Source organism: Acyrthosiphon pisum, chromosome A2 (genome assembly GCF_005508785.2).
Source record: "Acyrthosiphon pisum isolate AL4f chromosome A2, pea_aphid_22Mar2018_4r6ur, whole genome shotgun sequence".
Taxonomy (NCBI): domain Eukaryota; kingdom Metazoa; phylum Arthropoda; class Insecta; order Hemiptera; family Aphididae; genus Acyrthosiphon; species Acyrthosiphon pisum.
This window is the reverse complement of record NC_042495.1, coordinates 94,947,495-94,961,519: the sequence shown is the minus strand read 5'-3', so window position 1 is coordinate 94,961,519 and position 14,025 is coordinate 94,947,495. Positions and strand designations below refer to the sequence as shown.

The following is a 14,025-nucleotide window of genomic DNA, read 5'->3' as shown; positions in this document are numbered from 1 at the left end:
ATGAAATTAATATATTATTTTATATTAAGTGTACACTATAAAGTTATAATTAGTAATTCATTTCATTGATCAAGAATCAAGATTGTTATTAGGTATTTGATTAAAGCTTTTAAATTTTATTCTAGTAAACAGTAGATAAATATAGGTATATAATCATCAATAATTTAACTTCGAGAAATAAGACCTATATAGGTAGGTACCTACGTTAACATGTGACATATATAGATAATATTGTATTAGATATACCTTTATGTACTATTTAGGTACGTATACCTAAATGTTTATAAATAAATATTGTGATAAATATTTATTTTGTACGCCTTACCTATATGTACTTACTACCCAGTAAGTATAGGTAAATATAGTATAATATATTATATATCCACAGGTGTAATGTGTTAATAATATTAAATCAGGAAGTTTTTGTTAGTTCATAATGTGTATATAATGCAAAATTATGACTGTATATAGTTAGTATATATAGACGTCAACATTTTTATTTTATACGAAGGCGTTTAATACAGTTATTACTTATTACTCTGCAGCGTTATATAATATAATATTATTATATGTTTTCATTTTTTAATAAAATATTTTATAATATTAAGTTTGATCTGTAGATTTAACGATTCGTTATAAATTATTTGTCGAATACCAATATGATGATCTCTTCATTTTTGTGTAAAAAAATTAAATACCGAACAGTTTTTAAAATAAAATTACACGCCCCTTAAGACTAGTCGCATAAAAATAATATCTCTGGCGTATATCTCGTGTGCGACGAGAATATTTGCGATTACAATCGATTTAAAAACAGATTTTTTTTTTTATCGACACACATTTTCGCAGTTGTTTTGTCAACGTTTGCGATGTATATATTTCAATTGGCCCCCAAACAATGTCGTTTATACGCATACACGCACACACACACACATATATATATATAAACTGTACACATTATACACACTGCTGCAGCAGCAGTCCGCGCGCGCGTTATTCTATTTATTGCAGCCGCCGATGGGTGCGCTCGGCGATATACAGAGAAACGGACAAAATTTACGAGTTTGAGATGTTCTTGGGCCCTTTAATTCACACACACTCACACTCGCATGCCGCACAGCGCGAGCTATAAATCGTTTTGGCGCGATTCTGTGTATATACCTAGCTACATGCCTACCATATATACGAAGAAAACGGATTGATATATACTGCCGCCGCTTCTGCTGCGGCGTGAAAGCTGCAGTGTTTGAAGCCATCAACAGCGGGTTCTCGTTTGTTCGGTAGCCTCGAAGACAGAGCAGTATAGGTATATTATATATTATTACACATTACTGCAGTGTTGTGCAACTTATACCTATCTATATAATATATTATATATTATGTATACCAATCTGCAACTGCAACGTCATCTGTCGTGTCCCGTCCAAAAGTTGAAATGAAAAACACAACTCTTGGTATAGATCATGCGGTTATAACTATATAGGTAGTGCGAATTATACCATGTGCGATTACAACGGCCAATTGGAATAAAAAGAAAGCAAAACGACAGACGACGCATATTGCTGTGAACTACCGGCGCGGTCTTGTGAGTGACGAAGTATGTAAACCGGTACATACCCAACAACGCGAGGTTTTACATAGTATTATATAGTTGAATGACGTTAATACCATAATATTAATATGATATAATATATGGGTAATATTCTATAGTATGACCGATGGGATGGCGATTATAATGTTTACATAGACACGAAACAGGTAAAAAAAAAATCAAAAGCGTTAATTGAATTTTAATAATTAACAAAAATAATATTATCATAGCGTTTCGAGCAGCGTGCGGCGACGACGACGAGCGGCCGAAAGATTTTCACGCGGCACAGCGCAGCGTCGTTTGCCGCCGTCGCGGAGGAAAATCGGCGGCCGCCGGTCGAAAAAGTGATCCGGAGCGGTACTGGCTACACGGTCGGTGGCGGGCGGGGATGAGTTATGTGCCCGTACCCCGGAGTGGGCGTCACCGAATGCCGCCCAGACCACGCCCGGGCCGCCCGTGACGTCACGGTCGGGCCCGTTCGGTATCCGTCGGGCCGCGCGCTCCGACCGGCGTTACCGCCGTCGTCGTCGGTCCGCGTTGTTGACACCCGTCAGTCAGTGATGGCCGTGTCCGCGTCCGTGGTCTTTGTGCTTTTCAAGGGTTCCGTCGCCACTAACGCCGCCGCCGCCGCCGCCGCCGACACACACTGCGTCGCCGTTGTTGTCGGTTGACGATTTTTATATTGTTCCGTCAGTCGTCCATATAATATTACACACGTCTCACGAAAGTGTTCGCAATTTTTATAATATCGTACCCGTCGTCGATACTGTTTATTGTTGTAAATTTTTTTTTGTTCACGTCGATCGTTTCGCATAATATTAATATATACCAATATTATATAGTGTTTGTTTTTCGAGACTGTTTACTCGCGTCCGTCTGTATTATAAAATATAATATTGTTACCGGTACGAATTTGTTATATATTTTTTTAAGTTTTTGAATCTCGCGAAACGAGTCATGTCAGACGATGATCAGTGCTGTTCGTGATTATTAGACGTGAATTTCCGTCTTCCGCGTGTACTCGGAAGTCGCGTATCCCGCGCTCCACCGTGTCTTGCCCGGAGGAAGTATCCCGCACGTTGCAGAAGCCGCCACACCGAAGTAACGCCATCACGACCATGACCAGAAGGAAGCAACACTGCCCCAAAAGGATGAAATGTAAGTACTATCTGGAAAATTACTATTTTTTTACGTGGTCAATATTAAAATGAGTATAGGTATATCTTTCGTCACCTACCCGTGTTATCACGCAAAAGCTTATAATTAGTCGTCCGAACCATTGCGATAGGGTCCTAGGCCGACACACATTTAAGTACCTATTATATTATTTTAATTCTATTTTCATACAAGTATTATATATTTTTAGAAAACCAGTTTCTTAGTAAAAAAAAAAAAAAATTATAGTTTCTTAAAATTAACGAGATGCGCTATATTATATAGCGAATATATATATTATATAGGAACAGAATTTTTTTTTTATTAAGCAAACTGTCCGGCGTCCGTGGCAGCTGTGGCCATTGAATGTAACATTATACATTTCAGATACAATTAATAAATTACATAAATATGTATACTTAATTAATGTTCATACCAAAATTCTTTGGTTGAAATAAATAACCATTTGATTTTTGGTACCTATCAAATCGCAATTTTTTTGTAAAAAATGTAGCCTATAGGCTGAATATATTCAGTCGTATCACGTGCGCGATTGTAAAACGTAGGTATACCTTTATTGGTCCCCGCAGGTATTGTTTGCAAACGATAACTGTATAGGTATATTGTACCTATAATTTATGATTACGAGATGAGGGATTATTTCTCAAAGGTCGCCGCTACAGTATAAGAACACCTACTGTTCGTCTAAATGTAGGTGTATCTTTAGATATCTATAGCCGCGATTTTTTTTTCGTGTGATTCGCGTCGTTTGAATATTATATGTAGTTGTTTATCATTATGTATAATGTCGTTTCTACCTCTGAACACTATATAATACCTAGGTACTTTATTCTTCACGGACGATGACGAGAGATCGGTTCCTATTGCAATTCCACCTGGTGCACTATCTATATATAGGTACCCTCGCAGCTCTGTTGAGGGTTTTGTGGGTGTACTATATATATATATATATATATTTCAGGAAAACCATATAATAGTATAAGAAGGAGTCGTAAAATTTAAACACAGGTACACATCACACACGTAAATATTATATATATTTATATAGATACGCGCAATGACTTGCAGGGACCGTGGCGGCGTCGTCGCGTTATTAATGATGACCGCGCGACCACGTTTAACACTTTTTCCCCGTAAACACGCACGTTTTTCGGCGCCTCCTTTTGATCTCTTATTTTCGTCCCCTCCCCCGGGCGAAAAATACAAAACGCGTTCTTCTCCGGGACTACAATTATATAATAGTCGTCATACAACAACACACGTTCACCGATGTATCCGATACGTCTACTTATTATTATTATTATAATATTTTATTGTACGCATATTCGGGTGTTCGTACGTGTAGTGTTGGTAGTAGGTACCTATATATAGTGCATTATATAGTATGTATTATGTAGTATATATTTTCATGTATGAGATTGTGTAGTGGGACCTGTTGATGGGTGAGCCGGTGTTTTGCAGCCGGCAGCGTGTTTCGGCGGGTCGGCCGCCAGCTATACCGCGGGGGAAGACTGCCGTGTAGGCGGCAGCAACAGAGCGGCGTCACGGGCAGAGCAGGGCGCGCGCGAGGGGCGAAACGCCGCCACCGCTTTCGACGCCGCGTGTGCGGCTAGCCGGGGGTAAAGCGCATCTCTCTCCTTGTCACTGATAAATGAAACGGGCACGCCACCATATATATATATAGTTAGAATACGTATACACCACTCTCGTACACGTATATATATATATTATATATAATGCGCGTATATAAACACGACGAAGCTTGATTATTGCTCCTTTCCGGGTGCCTAAATCAACAAGTGCTCGCGTAACTTGTACATAATATAAATATATCTATCGTTTTTTTTTGGTTCGATTCATATTCATATAGTATATATATATACGCTTGCTATTGGTTTTTTTTTAATGTTTTTGTTTTTTGACGCTGGAGGATGAGACTGCAGGGTGCTACGAGAATATGACACGAAATTCCACCAAAGGCCAAAGGTTGAAAAGAGAGAAAGAAAAGAGTAGGTAGTTGCACGTCCAAAAAAAAAGGTGCGCGTGTGTATAATATGTGTGTGTAGAGTGTTTAGAGCGGCGAATTGGACGTGAAACACGTGTGCCATTTATCAGCCATTTGACGTTGTCGTCGTCGCCGATGTCACCCTTCTTTTAGCTGTATCTGCGTATACCTATACAATAGGTTTTTGTATGTCGAAAAACTGCGCGCATAACATTGACTCTGCGAAGATTTATGGAACTATGAAAGTTTATTTGAATGCCGTCGAGTTCACGTTCACGCGTGACGTTCGCGTATATATACGAAATTTGTAAATACCTACCGCTGAAGCGCACTCTATGGTTCCCCTTCTCACTGTCAATGCATTACTAGATATTTAAGTTCATAATGTGATATTAGGTGTGTCTGTATATAAAATAAATATATAATATTACCTATTATTATGATGTAGCTGGACGTATATCCAAAAAATATTGATTTTTCAAAAAGTAATTAATCGCTGGTGCGTATAAAATTAAAAAATCCGTTATGAAATGTCAAGGTCCGACGTCGTCGGTGGTTGGTCTGTATAATATGTTATCTCGTCGTTTTTAATTTTTGTCTTTCGATTCGAGTGCGATTTTGTTGTTTTTCGTTTCTTAATACGTTCCGATAAAATATTACAGTGTTCGCCGTTGTGACGACTTGCCACGGAAATTACATCATTTCACGTTACATTTATATTTAATCTCGAGTGTGTAGATAGGTTATTGGACGCATTCCAAAATTGTTTTAATCGTTGGAAATAAAGAAAATGTTACATACAGAAATGCACAAAAAAAATGTATGGCCTGCACACAGACAAAAATTGTAGTTACTCTAATAGAACAATAATTTATATAGGTTATAGTATAATATGATATTTTGGGGCCAGGAAATCGTCTCGTAAATAGTAAATTTTGTCTTTCAACTAAAATAATGTAACGTGTATACTATAGGTACAAATGTACAAACTATGTCAGTATAAAAACGCTTGTAATATTAAAATAGCAGCTATATATTGTAAATGGTGAATGCTGATTATCTTTAAACTGCATTTGATCAATATTTATTTTCGAATTTATACTTGTAAGTATAAAGTAGAATTCGATGTACTAGTTTTAGTCGTAAATTCTGTAAATAAATGTGAACAATTGTGGTTCGGTGGTAATTGAGCTTGTATAGTAGGCAACCGAATGTAGATGGTGTGTTTTTGTATACAAATTATTTTTGACCCACAGTTTGTCTTTTATTATTACCTGCACCCTTGGTTTGGTTTGCTGCACCTGTCTGTAGCTTATTATCAATATTATATGTTTACAGTCTATATGCATCGTCCTCGCAGTATACTATAATATTATTATGTATAATAGTACCGTGACTTGATAATCTGTTATATTGGACATTTAATTTGGTTTTATTATAATATATCGATATTTGACATATTTTAATACATCACTATATCAACTATTTAATTAAACCCTCATAAACTTAAAATATTTTACATTTATAGGCGTTCTAAATATACACAAATTAATGATAACAGAGTTACCGTTCGCAATATGAAATATCTTTCTAAGCTAGCATTACACCGATATATCGATTTTCTATTTTAATTCCCTCAATCCCCATACTTACCTACGTCCAATTATAATATGTTTGGCCAGTGTCAAAATTATAAATATGATAATTAAATTAATAATTTTATTATGGTTGAATTCGTTCTTTCGTAGGAAGTAGTTAACCATACTTTATATTTTTCATATATAGAACAATTAAATGTTATCGTTATCGATATTAAAAAATTGTACTAACAATTTTTTTAAAATTAATTTTAACCAATTTATAAAATTATGTTTGTCTGTGACTAGGTGGAAGAATACATCATTCACTAAACGCGTTAATCATAGCATGATATTTTCGTCAGTTGAGTATTTTTAATAAAGACTGTGGTGAAGATATTATATTTATGCGAATAATAATAATTCGTAATAAAATGTGATTTATTTAATAATCACGTCATTTATATATAATATATAGTGCGACTTGTACATTTTAATAACATCGTATAATATACAACATGATAAATAACAATATTATTACACACACGCTCACGACACAAGGTCGACTGAAACTTGTGCGAAATCGTCGATGTATATAAAATATGTTGTGTACGAAAATCGGCAGACGACTTCATTTGTTTTCCTATATATACTAGCGGTCGCCGTGATACGATATGGCCGTCGAGGATACATATCAAAAATATATAAAACGTTATGGAATAAGCACAAGTAATAGTATGCCTATAACAGGAGTCTATATAGTTTAGAAACGGTGGTGTAAATTAACGAACGCTTTCATACAATATGACGTATAGGTATAGTGTGTAGGTACTGTGTATTTATTTTTAACGACTTTATTATTATGTGACGATGGTGACGGGGAGAGAGAACGCGCTTACCAGTGTATTATTTTATTATACATAATAATATAATATAATGTATATGGATTAAGCCTCATAATAAAATAATAGACCTCGGCGGTGTAGGTATTTATAACGGGGACTCGGTGATAAGGAGGACATACTACGTGTATAGGTACTATATGTATATTGTTTTGTCGTCTGTTCGCTGCTGTCGCGGCCAAGGGTTGTAACTGCGCTAGTGTGTGTACCTACTATATATATAATACGTGTGCCTGGAGACGATGTTTTCCCGCATGACAGTTTAGACAAAAAAGGAACGCGACGTTGATTGACACCGATTTATATATAATACGAAAGCGCCGTCAGAGACACTCGTACCTATATACATATTAATATGTTCGTCTCTTTCCAACACACACTAACCCCCGTTATCGTTTCGTCTCCTCTCACCTTTTGTGCGCGAGAGTGCGCGTGCGCCGGCCTCACTGCGTTTGATTGATGCGTTACCTTACCTTGTACGCACGCACACACATGCACACAGATTAGATAGGAGAGACCGCCGCTGAGCATTATTATTATTATATTATTATTATTGTGTGTGTCACACGGACGTCTCTTTTAGACGTAATGATTTTGACATGTCTACCGACGACGGAGGGGACACGTTTACTGCACACACACACACACTTATAATATGACTGCCTACCTACCTATATCTACTTCATATTGTACGGGAAGAGAGAGCGGACAGGCGGTCGATCAAAACTCGATTACACTCGTGGCAGCTCGTATACTTAAATACGAGTGTACCCATACATATATATTATATATATACATACATTGCACACGGGGAGAACTGGGAATTAAACGGTTTTATTTTTTCGTTTCTGAAACTCCTCCCCTATTCGTTTTTAGTAATTTAGAAAGAAATTGTGTTCGCACCGGTCAGCGACGATCAATAAAAAAATTAGAAAATGTACTTTTGATGCACGTTTGCGTAGCACAGTTGTCGGGCAAGTATAAGTGTGCACTGTGCATACCACCGCTGCCAGTTTGCATAATAATAATACAAAATATATTATTATTAGATAATATAATATGTTACTGTTCTATTATATCATATGGATTAAACTATACACGCGCACATGTTTATTCGTTTTGCATCACCGTGTCTGATAAAAGTATTTAATCGATTTGGTCCACCACTATACATATGAAATAAGAAAAATTTAATTTGTTTGAAATCGAGGGATTATGATAATACTAAGTTTAATTTTTATATCTTTTGCCGCGTTCGATGCAGTTGATAACAAAACAATTTACCCACATAATCAAAGCTGGGTTCTTTTTTTTCTGGCTTCCTATTATCCGCGCTAAAACGGCGTCTCCGATGAGCTCGATCATACCGCGTGAACTATATAATAATAATATGGTATATAAATTGATATACTATTCAGAAAACTAGAGGGAAATGGATCTCAAATTCAATACGATAGTAGTTCCGCGATAACGGGATACCGGTAAATATACATCACGTGTAAGGAACATCGATCCACGTTATTAATTATTATTACGATAGGTACAACAATATTATGTGTTATGCGTGTATTGTATTTAGATACCTACGTGTCTCGGGAAAGACGTGTGTTGTGCCTGTCTACGCCGTGAAATATATTATATATTATAATATATATAGTAATATTGTGCCGGACACATCATGAGGCGACACGCCGGCCGTCTGTTAGTTATTGTAGACATTTTATGCTACATTATTGTAATCATATCTCTGCGCATTTTACACATCAATCATTTCGGACTTGTGTATCCGGCGCGCGCGCTGTAGTAATGTATATTTCGTGTGCGTCTATACTATACATATTATACCGTGATATATTATTATTGTAATGCCACCGCGGCTACACACGACCGCATCTGTTAAATATTTACACTTTTGACACACATATTTTTTTGTCACGCAATTGAAAATCGAAACGTTATAAAATAACAATACCATTAATAATAATTATAACGTATATAGGCGCACAAAATTCGTTCCGTTTCGTATCTAATAAGTGCCTATATCAATATCTAATTCTGATGTAATTATATATTATAATATTTTATAATATATAAGATTGTAATAGTATATTATATTATATTCAGCGTGACGACAATATATACTTAAGACTGTGTATTTAATCATGGATGGAAGGGTGGCGTGTTAAGGGGGTGGTTGGGGTGGGGAGGTGCGACGGTAGATTCCTCTGGGATTTTTGGTCGGACTCCTCCGGTGCTCCGCCAGCGTTTCATTCACACAACTACCACGGTCCGCGTACTCCACTATTATACACATATACTACACACCGCCTATGTATTTTACACACACACACACACCACCTCGCGCAACAACATTCTCCACCGATGCCACCACCACCGCCCTCTACGCGGGGGAATTTATATTCACGTGGCCGCGTGTTCCATTCAAAATTTTCTCATCCCTTGGCGGTTGTGCAACAAGCGCGCGAAACTCGGTTAAGAGATGTTTTGATAAAAAAAAAATAATAACAACAATGATATAATATTGATAATCATCTCGTTCGAGTGATATATGAAAACAAACAATACCTAAGTAATAATCCCGAAGTCAGAACAATCGATGGACTGTTATTATTTTTTTTTTTTTTACATATTTCTATCGATTTCTCCTCTAAACGCGTGCGTATTTATTAGTCAGTAATATATATGATATAATTATAATATTTTAATACTGTACCGATTCCTATTTCCTATACGTATATTAACGCGTTTATATAGCTTTCCGAAAACGTGACAACGATATCACAGTCATAATATAATATTATATTATGCATAATCGTTGGCCTAATTTCTCGAGGACCGGTTTTGATAGAAAAAAAACCAAATAATAATGAACACATAACATCGCTGCGCTGGGAGAAATAAACAAATATAAAAGTATTGATACCTACGGGAAGACGCGTTTATAATATTTTATATTTTATACGCGTACGTTTTACCGATTATAATATACTTTATTACGAATTTTCGGGCGGCCGCGCCGCAGTCACTCTGCGTCAATCACGTTTTTTCTTTGTTGATTATTTATTTTGTTTCCTAGAAATTAAATAACAGCCTCGGGATTCAAGTTTTTACGCATTACACATACTTTTTAATAAATCGCATCATATTTATTCATATTATTCCGGTGAACCGATGTGGTGTTACATACCTACGCGACGTGTGTATATTATTTATTATTATATTATGGTGCGCGCACAATATACCTATATAGTATACCTATACATAGGCTATATATATACTGATATTATGTACCTATATTATATATATATATACAGTATATTATGTATTGTGTATATATATAATATACAGTCGACCAAACGAAAACTATTATCACTGGCTTTCAGAAACCGTTCGGAAGACACGTTTTTTTTCTCCCTTTCTACATTTCGTCGTCGACGTCGTCGCCCACTCCTGGTGTTTGCTCGCATCAATTCTCGGGCGACTTCTATAAATCATTCGTCGCACACTCGCACACATAAAAAGACACTCGCGCGCCGCCGCTGCAAAGGACGACGAAAAAATATGGGCCTTTCGCGGCGCGTTTTTTTTCCCGCCTGTTCCTCGCCATGCACCGCGCGCCCACACCGCAGCCGTCGCTTTGTTTATTTTATCATCAACACAAATATTGCGAATACGTCCTCCTTACGTCTCTCCGACCTCCATCATTTATACAGGTGTCAAAATAAGAAGTAGAATGGGAAGAAAAAGGAAATAATATATAACTTAGGTGTACAATGTCACGCGCGCCGCGCACACACACACGACAGTTATTTTTTCAGCTGAACGTGCATGCGCTGCCCCCTCGCCGCCGCTCGCTGACGTATAGTCAAACTGGCTACGGTTTGTTGGTAGGTATATAGCAGCGCACAGTGTCGTCGTCGCACCCAAATTAATCACTAATAAACGAATAACGATTATAACAATAATTATTTAGGTACCTACCTGGAATCTAATAACGTCATGGAGTTTTTTCCAAACCGTTTCCAAAAATAATTACGTAACTTGCCTATCGTTTTTTTTGTACTATTTTCGTTCGTAGTGTCGTGTAACGCTATAAAATTATGTATAAATTAGTACCGACTACCGGCGTATAATATTATTATAATATATACACACACGCAACTTGTATATAGATATTTAGATATATTATAATATGGGTACGCGTGTACCGGTGGCCACGGTTCCTATCCGTTAGTGGTGTTGCGGTGTGCGGGGGGGGGGGGGCGGTTGTCGCGGTAAATGTAAATAATCCGTTCAAATTAACAGTCGATTGAATTAATTAGGGAAACAAGTTTTCTCTTTTCGTTTCATATTATTACTCTTATTATTATTATTATAAGCAGCTTATAATATACGCGATGCCGTAAGTCAATGGGCCAGTGGGCAAGCGTTTTAATTGGGCTCCCGTTATACATGAAATATGAACCGAGATTTCGATCGAAGGGTCAGATTTTATAGAATTCTTTAAGCGACGATTCCGAAAACCTTAGAGTACTCGTTGTTATATTGTCGTTGGTAGTCAGCTAATCGGAAGACCCTAAGACAACGTGCCGTTACATTTTGTACTCAGTTTTCTCAGTTTTATTATTTTAGACACGTGGTTACAGGAAACGCAGACAAATCGTCGTAAAATTAATATTATAATATCATACACACTGACATAGAGCCGTGGTCTTAATTTCGAATAGGTAATATAAAAAATTCGCATCTGTACTCAGTTTATACCTATTGGTTTACCGGTTTGCACATTATCCTCGTGGCACATAGATCAATTTATTAGCCTGCAGTATATCTGTAGTACGATGATGTATATAATATGACGTGTTCCCTTCACGCGCAGGTGTCTCGTCATCGCGCAATTACGATTGTGTAATAATAATTATTATATTTGTCCTGGCCGCAGCAGCCGCCGCCGTCAGACTTGTTTGCTTAACGAAATAGTAATCACAAAAAAAAAAAAAAACGTTTCACTTATACCCCCCACTGTAACATAATAATAATAATAATACATATTATGTACATATGATATAATATACCTACCTACCGAGAAACGGGACTTTGTAGGAAAAAAAACCGCTGTCAATCCGAAACTAATACAATATATTATATATATAAATATAATATATGATAGTTATACCGGTAATGAAAACGTCGTGGCGCGGGGTGCAGGGGTTGGTTTAGGCTTTTAAAATACGTGTCGTGAGCACCGCATTGAACGCGCAGTGTCTCCGATGGGAGACAGATGTTATCCGGACGGATGGGCACACACACACACTGCAACACGGCTATTATATATATATTTATCATTTATATGATATCCTAGTAGATCGCACCAGATCTCTATTTTCGTTGTCATTAGACAATGGGTCCTACTCGTCAGACGTCCCGAGGACCGTTTTTTTTTCTACATAATATACGCTTCACGCACTATATGGGGGTTTGTGTTTGCGTTGGTGATTTTTTTGTCCATCTCGTCAGGCCTCCTCTACGTGCGGTCGCAGTTGTGTCACATGTTTATGTCGACGTTCGATTACATCGATGCTTCTCAGAAACAACAGTTAAAAAAAATAGAGTTCGTCGCAATTTTGCGTATACCCCTGCACCTACCCAATACCCATTATAATGTGTTTCATAGCACATACAATTTACTAAAATGCACATAATATAATAATATATTGTGTTATTAGACATATAATATGCCCAAATACGTATTATAATATTACTATTACATTTTTGGCGCTCCTCTCTCCGGTTTTCCTTTGAAAACGTTGCCGATGCGTAATAAATTCGTTTTTAAAATGTCTAACAAATAACTCGACTTATGTTAATGTAACGATGGTAATATAAATCATGCGTGCGCCATGTATATTGACTGCACGCTCGTTGCTTGTTATCTAGCCCGATAAAATACACACACAGACTCACATAATATATAATCTGATACTCAAATAATTCTATAATAGCCATGTATGAGATTTTTGAATAACCAGTGATGTTAGGTTCGAGCTTCTCGTTATACAGTAAATGTGTATTATGAAAATAATATAGTCTCCCGAAGAACGTTCGTACCCGATCGTATCTACGATACAGAGGAACGACGACGATATAATAGTAATAAGCTGAACATAATGGGATTTTAAGGAAATAACAATAATAAAATATTATTACTGTATAATTAAATGGCGACCCCTCAGTGTGGGGACGCTCTATATATCGGAGACCTAGGGCGTGCGGCGGCAACAAGAATGGGATATTTTCATTAATATTTTTATGAGACCTCTTTTTCTTATACGTGAGCGCGGCATTACTATTATTATATTATTTTCAGGCTGAACCGTTGCCACCGTAACCTATATAATAATAATACTTTATATATATAAATAATAATGATAATAATAATAATATACTGTACCTAGTGTGTATATATATAAGTGTAGGCGCACACTGTATATATAGGTATTTAGACGCGTACCCACGCAGGACGAGCTGTGTATGAGCGCATTATAACATAATATATTTTTTCCGATCGTTTTCCGAAATCGACGTTGATGATACATTATTTCGATATAACATAATAGCTACTAAAGGTACTTACACCCAAACATATAATGTCTAATACGTGTAGTCGGGGACGTCGTTATTATTTTGGAGGTGTGTGCTGTGTAGTTTATTGTCTCCGGCCAGTTCTTGCCGCCAGAAGAAAACGGAAAAAAA

The 14,025-nt window shown here is 36.7% G+C and overlaps 1 protein-coding gene across 1 annotated transcript in view; it reads left to right on the top strand.

The window, feature by feature from the left end:
- Positions 1–2,129: 2,129 nt before the first annotated feature.
- The window catches only part of LOC100159043 (protein tiptop), a 63,189-nt gene continuing 51,293 nt past the window's right edge, over positions 2,130–14,025 (top strand). Inside the window, exon 1 of the mRNA XM_001946596.5 lies at positions 2,130–2,749. Within this exon, the coding sequence (XP_001946631.2) occupies positions 2,710–2,749 (40 nt within the window). The 5' untranslated portion in view covers positions 2,130–2,709. The remainder of the gene's footprint in view (positions 2,750–14,025) is intronic.